An 8,152-nucleotide genomic window follows, 5' to 3' on the forward strand; every position below is an offset into this window, starting at 1 on the left:
AGCTTTTGTAAAAAATAAAATGAAACAAACGTTGTCAGGAACCGAGATGCAATTAAGACACAGCAATTCTAAGTAAACTTGCACAAATATATATTTTTACAACTTCTACAACTTTTCATTCTACATCTACATATATGTATAAATAGCATTTAGCTCATCTACCTCGTGTTTGTATCGACTCATGGCCACGCCACGCTCCTAGTAGAATAAATTTCTTCGACTTCCTACTTTTCGGCCTGACCACTGAACTTGTTTATTTGCTGCGGTCCGCTCGAGGGCGGTAGTGTCGGGAAGAAGAAGCGTAGAGGAAGCTGCTCAGGTGTGATTAGAAAGGAGGTCGTCGTAGACAGGTCCGGTTGGAATTGGATGGCTGACGGGCGGGAAGTAGGAAAGAAGGGTATGGCGGAGCCCGGAGAAAGAGGTAAGGCCCCTTAAAGCTTTGTACGATATATTTGATGGATGCACATCAGCTTCATTCCGAAGACGATAAAGTGTACTAGGAAAAGTTATACGTGGCTGTTTCCGAGAGTGACGGCCTCTCAAAATAAGATCATTAACTGTACTTGTAGTATATACGGAACAGTATGGGTTTAGCGATAGAACTTCCGCCAAGTGGCAGCACCCCGTCTTTTCCTTTCTTTCTTGGATAACCAATTAAGTTCGTAGTTTTTACTGGCAAATGTTAACTTTCTCATGTGATAAAACTGTAGAATGATATATTCACCGAATAATTTAGTGTCAAAATTGCCTGTTATGTTACACACAGCATTTTTTGGCGAAGGAAAATGTTAGTGACTAACTACAATAAGGTTAAAAAAATTGATTGTTATTGTTTATTTGTAATTATGCACAAAGCTACACAATGGGCTATCTGTACTCTGCCCAACACGGGTATCGAAACCCGGATTCTAGCGTTGTAGGTCCGCAGACATACCGCTGTGCCACGGGGGAGGGGGTAAAAATGGATCAAATCTGAAACCTTTTTGTAGATAAAATAAACCATTTGAAGTGATATTTTTTTTATTTCACTTTCGTTTTCCTGCCTGGTTCTAGTTTTTGGTGAGTATTTGTATTAACAGTAGAAAGTAAACCCGTCTGAAGTGGTATAACGTTTAACATTAAGATATAATTAACGTTCACACTTGGGAATTATTGTTGAATGGATACTGTTAATTTTTTCTAAACACGAAAAAGTGTGGGGCTAAACATTTGTAGATTATAGCGGAGTACAGCAACATGACGTATTTATATGGTATCGGTAACGTTCTCGGGTGTGTTAGCAAATCTTAAATACACACCGACATATATACTAGCACTATACGGTCTAAATATACAAAGTATTGATAGCATAACCAATGTTTAATGACTTACATACCCAGCTCTATACGGTCTAAATATACAGTATTAATAGCATAACCATTGTTTAATGACTTACATACCCAGCGCTATATGGTCTAAATATACAAAGTATTGATAGCATAACCAATGTTTAATGACTTACATACCCAGCGCTATATGGTCTAAATATACAGAGTATTGATAGCATAACCAATGTTTACTGACGTACATACCCAGCGCTATATGGTCTAACTATACAAAGTATTGATAGCGTGACCAATGTTTAATGACTTACATACCCAGCGCTATATGGTCTAACTATACAAAGTATTGATAGCGTGACCAATGTTTAATGACTTACATACCCAGCACTAAAAGCTCATACTCAATGTTGTACAGTGTTGCTAGCATGTTTAAGGTTTACTGACTTCCATATCGGCACTAGAAGCTCTAAATATACACAGTGTTGATAGCATGGCCAAAGTTTACCCGATTTACATTGTTACATACCAGCATTATACGCTCGGAATAGACACTGTTAATACCATAGTCAATATTCTTTAACAAAACTATTGTATACGAACCCGTAGAAAGTTATACTTTGTACTTGATTGTAGCTGTATGTAGATTATGTAAATACCTATCAAGACGATAGGGAATATATGCCAGTTTGAAAACTGTAGAACGTAATTAGTTTTAGCCTCGTTAATATAATAATAATAATATTGTACAAGGTTTCCCTTGCGATTTAATTAGAACTTCTATCGTGAGTATCCAACAGTACACTTGTAGCTACAGCCATCACGGTGTGTTCGCACCAGACATACGAAATGTATCACAGTCACAACGCTTGTTAAAACCAGTTCTTTTCTGTATATTGGTGAATATAAAACACTACTAATGAAAAGTTGTGTTTGTAGTTAAGGTCATGTGACATATTTGCGCATCCTGCTACAACAGATAGTATAGATTAGTATTTTGTACATCAGCAGATTTTGTGATAATTTGTAATGTTGAATTATTTTTTGTATGCATATATTAAAACCTGCTGTGTCCGAACAGTCTCAACTTAGCGGCACACTTTTTACAAACACAAGTTTAAACAGTTACACAAGTGATGACCCTAACTTTAAAATGACAAACTAGAAGATAGGCAGCTAGTCAACAGCACCCACCACCACCAATTCTTGGGACACTCTCGTGTCACCGAAAAATGGGATTTGACCGTTACTATTATAACGCGTCCAAACCACTAATCCTTGAATCCTCATATTCACAGTCCGGACACGCTAACTACTAAGTCACGCCCGATCCAGTTTCCTTTTGGGTGGAATTAAGAAAATAGTCACGTGGTGAACAGTTTGACTTTTGCTGTCACAATTTTGTATGCGTTTGAAGAAAAATATTAAACTTCGCAAAGTCTAAACCTGTTAAGACAACTATTCAGCTTGTTTTTTAAACACTGTCACCCTTACAGTGTGTTTGATGCATGCTAATTCTCCTTTGAGAGTAAACAGTTGCAAAACTATAATAGTTCAGTGCAGGCAGCACGTGCGCTATAAGGGGCACATACCTATATAGGGGGGTGGGGGGATTTTGAAAATGATGACCGAAATCATTTAACTCATATTCTTCAGTATCACATATCAGTATCCATTAATTATTAAATCATATGACAGCGTGTTATTATTATAAAACACACACAAGTATAGCTTCCCAGACTTTTATAAAAATTATTTGTATTATTATTATTAGGGCATTAGAAACCTTTGGCTCTGGGCTAACTATTATTATTATGTTTAACTTTAATTGCAGCTTATTTTAGTTTTTGATTTGTATTTGACCCTGGTCTTTTTTATATGATGCCCCCCAGTGGCACAGCGGTATGTCTGCGGACTTCCAACGCAAGAAACCGGGTTTCGACACCCGTGGTGGGCAGAGCACAGATAGACCATTGTGTAGCTTTGTGCTTAACTTCAAATAAACAAATTTTTATACGAATTTTTGAAACTGAAGGGGCACAGGATTAATCTAAAGTGGACAGGCAAGTCCCCATCCCCCATGACACCGGCCCTGGTAAGAAGCTCATTATTAGTTAATATGTCAATGCTAATAAACATATCTATTGGTAACAATATATTGAAGAGAAAAGAAGTTTTTTTTGCGTAAAATTCTTCTTGGATGGACAGGATAATTGACCAGTGTACTCAAAAGTTATGTGTATATTTAACATAGTAATATCATAGAGTATTTCTAATGTTTGCATTTTTTATACCGCCATTATTATTGTTATACTAACTTAAGTATTCTCATAGGAATCAGTACATTGGAATATGTAGTTGAGGGCTCGAAGCCAAATCTTGTATGGATTATTTGATATTCAGACATAGTATATGGGCATTGGATTCTTTGATATTCAGACATTGTATATGGGCATTGGATTCTTTGATATTCATACATCGTATATGGGCATGTACTGCTTTCAGTTTCGTCGAAGGATTTGAAAAACAAAGAAAGAGAAAAATATCTCGTGTGTTACAAAGATCATAAATTTATGTTAACATCACACTGTTGGGAGGAGTGAAAGTATAATGTTATCGATAAATATACAGCTTTCAAGATGGTTTCTGTAGGGTCATATAAACATCTGAAAGTGTGGTTGGATGTAAGGACAGCTGTTATCCAAGACAGACTGGTTTGCACTAATTACACATTTCTTTAATATATGTCGATTAAAAGGATGTAGTTGTACAAATATATATGCATGTATGGCATCATGTTTGGAGTGAATGTTCAATGTTATACATATACGAATGTGACAATTTGTACATTGTCCTTTCAAATCATATAATTGAAATCAAAATTTCCAAACCATATATATATTAATTCAGAGTTATTCGTCTATATGTGTACTCCACGTTTTAATTCTCTCATATTTTGTGACAAACAACTTTAAGGTTTTGTTTCTAAGCTCCCCATACACACACACACACAGAGATGATAAACTAAGAAGGATACTTTTATTTAAAATACAAAACAAATAACGTTTCGACCTCCTTAGGTCATCATCAAAAATTCATTCTCAACCTGTCGGTGACCTAAGAAGGTCGAAACGTTGTTATTTGTTTTGTGATTTAAAATCCGGGTTCGATACCCGTGGTGGGCAGAGCACAGATAGCCCATTGTGTAGCTTTGTGCTTAATTACAAACAAACAAACTGTACTATATATATATATACTTCAAGTGGGTTCCTCGTCATCATGTATTAAAAAGGAAACTCTTTAAAGAGACATGGGTGTCCCCAAAAATGGATGTTTAAGGAGTTTTGAAGGTTGTTAGGTTTGACTGATCTGGTTTACATTAAAATTGATATTAACATGTAAAAAGTCGATTACACTCATAATGTTTATGAATTATAGCTGAGTTTTAATTCTTTAAATGTAGCATTTTTATTAACATTTCTTCTTCCCGATTTTTGAAGTTGTTGAAAATAAATTAGTTGTCTATCATTTTGCGAAGATTGTACGTACAGTTTTGTTTTTTTTAACCTTGATATTTGCTATACTTTGATGTAACTTTCATTAATAGTATTGGTTAGAATGTTTAATATATCAAGTTTATTATTTTTAATTTGTTGTTATTAATATGCTTATATTTTAGGGATTTTTTTTTTGCATTGTCAGCATAGTATGTGTGGAAATAGGAATAGCCTAATTATCCTAAGCTGTGAGATATTATTGGGTTTATGGCAGAAAATATCATTAACAGCAAGGATACCCAATTGATGAAACAATGCATTATAATCTTTATAAGTAATAATGTAAGAAAAGTATATTTAATTAGATATACACGTTACCAACTTGATTTTTGGTTTTGATATAGGTAGCTTACTCTCATCGAAAGAATATATTAAATAGTAACCTTTTTTTTAATCCTGTTTGTCGTCCATCCTTTTTGGCTGCTCTAAAATATTTAATGGTTTGCATATTAAATTTCATTTAGAATCGGCACGATTAAAATATAAGTTCTGTAGATCTTAGATCATATTTTCCTTCGGTTTTATTGTTACAACAGGGCAAAGATGACTCATAATATACGTTTACTGCTTGTGAGACAGACATGTACTACTAGTCGGCCAGATAATTGTTCTACTTCAAACACGTCTTATGAAAAGTCTAAAGCAACTAAATGTCGCCATACAAAGAATACGGTGTAACAGAATCAAATGTTCAGACAATTCCAGGTGCATTTACCATTGACAGCTGCGTCCAAGAATGGGAGCTATACGTGTCGCGTATGTTATGTAGTAATGTTTAACTATGCTACGCTGCGCACTTGTAATTTCTCTCAAATAGAAACATTAGTATTGCTAAGTTAGAAAATAACCAATGAAATTATTTTGAAACTGTGTTGAATCAGCGGACCTCCTAGTTTCTCAAAACTACTATTTTTTCAGTGATGTTGTAGAGAAAGGAGATAACATGTTTGTTTTAGATCAAAGCCACAGTGAGCTGTCTATTATGCCCACTACAGGGAATCAAACCCCGGATTTTAGCGTTGTAAGTCCGTAGACTTACCGTTGTCCCACCGGGAGACGATTTTATTTGTGTGTAATAAATATGTTGTGTTTTTCTGTAAAAAGTAAAATTGTATAGAATCGATACAAATATGGCCTCTACATTATGCCCAAAAAAGTAAAATTAAACAATTACGTGTAGATTGTAGCGTTGGTCAAATTCCACTATTCGATTAGAGGAGCTCAAGACTTGGCAGTGGATGCTGTTGACTGTCTGCCTTTCCTCTAGCTTAGATTGTAGCGTTGGTCAAATTCCACTATTCGATTAGAGGAGCTCAAGACTTGGCAGTGGATGCTGTTGACTGTCTGCCTTTCCTCTAGCTTAGATTGTAGCGTTGGTCAAATTCCACTATTCGATTAGAGGAGCTCAAGACTTGGCAGTGGATGCTGTTGACTGTCTGCCTTTCCTCTAGCTTATCAATTCAAAATCTAGGATCGCCAGTATTGCACGAATATTCGAAATAAACAAATACATCATGGTAATCTCAGTGTTGATTTCATTACAACACTAAACTTGTAACAGAATAATTCAAAAGAGTCAAGTTAGTTTGGGCTCACCCTGTATAGATAACATAAAATACCACGTATGCTTGACATATAATCTGTCTGAAAGGAGCTATATACGCTTTTATCGTCTGAAAGTTTGGATCAGATTTTCTTTTATTTTTTAATTGAAAACATGTTTGATGAATCTGTTGAGTTGTCTGTTTTAACTCTCAACTTACTGACTTGTTTTTATAACGTTCACTGCCGACGTGGTTCGGATATATCGTATTTAGTAGCTTTAATTTTTTTACAACATTCAATGTAAAGAACTGACCAAAAGAAAAAAACTGGGGTGAAATCCTTCATTTTCTATGTTAAATCGGTGGGTGGACTCCAGCAGTAGTTGATGAGTTTAATTGCACTATTTTTTTTTATACATGTGTTATTAAGAGCTTTGTAACTAAGAATGTCATAGACCCACAACCAATTTGGTGCATAAATATTTCTGTAAAATGTGTTTTTGAAGGCAGTGTGGTACTGCCTGTCGGTAATTGTACGGTACAATAAAATTACCAATAAAATGTGTTTTTTGAAGGCAGTGTGGTACTGCCTGTCGGTAATTGTACGGTACAATAAAATTACCAATAAAATGTGTTTTTTGAAGGCAGTGTGGTACTGCCTGTCGGTAATTGTACGGTACAATAAAATTACCAATAAAATGTGTTTTTTGAAGACAGTGTGGTACATCCTGTCGGTAATTGTACGGTACAATAAAAATTACCAATAAAATGTGTTTTTTGAAGGCAGTGTGGTACTGCCTGTCGGTAATTATATGGCACAATAAAAATTACCAATAAAATGTGTTTTTTGAAGACAGTGTGGTACTGCTGTCGGTAATTGTACGGTACAATAAAAATTACCAATAAAATGTGTTTTTTGAAGGCAGTGTGGTACTGCCTGTCGGTAATTGTACGGTACAATAAGAATTACCAATAAGATGTGTTTTTGAAGGCAGTGTAGTACTGCCTATCGGTAATTGTACGGTACAATAAGATGTGTTTCTTTGTTTTGCTAAATTTCGCGCAAAACTTCTTCAGGGCTTTCTACGCTAGCCGTCGTTAATTTTGAAGTGATAGATTAGAGGGATGGCAGCTAGTAAACACCATCCAATGCTAACTTGTGGGCTAAACCACCAGGCTATGATAAAATGTGTTAAAAGAGTTTGCCCATAAAGTTTTGTAATGTAAGAATGATTTGTTTATAAATGGTTGATATTTGTCTACTTTAAGTTCGCTCATTTAAAGAAGATATTTGATGAAAATGTCTATAATGCATATTTTGAAGGTTTTTTTTTTAGAAAATACATATGTCGAATACATTTTGAGTAAAATATATTTCCCCAAACACAAAAATGCCATTCGTTTCGTTGATTGACATATTTTTTTTATTTTTTTTGTTATTTGGTACAGAAATGTCGGCGCTTTGACAAATACATGTCTTAGTCGAAGTCTGTTTTAGTTGTCTGGTTTATTGATTATTTACATATCCTTGTTACGTGCAGTCTTAGTTCGAAACCGCGACGTTTAAAAAATATCACGATAAAACAGGTTTATAATCTCCTGCCTATACTCAACTGCTATACGCAAATAGTTTTGTTGTATTTTGACACGTTACATTTATTTCTCAATAATTTTAACCGGTATGTGTATTAATTGTGTAAGTTATGTTCGTCCTTGTTTTTACTTATATAAG

General features: G+C 34.8%; 1 protein-coding gene across 1 annotated transcript in view; it reads left to right on the forward strand.

Moving 5' to 3' along the window:
• The first annotated feature begins 310 nt into the window (after nt 1–310).
• Nucleotides 311–8,152, forward strand: part of LOC106464364 (transcriptional activator protein Pur-beta-like) — an 82,382-nt gene continuing 74,540 nt past the window's right edge. Inside the window, exon 1 of the mRNA XM_013924502.2 lies at nt 311–421. Within this exon, the coding sequence (XP_013779956.1) occupies nt 367–421 (55 nt within the window). The 5' untranslated portion in view covers nt 311–366. The remainder of the gene's footprint in view (nt 422–8,152) is intronic.

This window comes from Limulus polyphemus, unplaced genomic scaffold (genome assembly GCF_000517525.1).
Source record: "Limulus polyphemus unplaced genomic scaffold, Limulus_polyphemus-2.1.2 Scaffold1629, whole genome shotgun sequence".
NCBI classification, from domain to species: domain Eukaryota; kingdom Metazoa; phylum Arthropoda; class Merostomata; order Xiphosura; family Limulidae; genus Limulus; species Limulus polyphemus.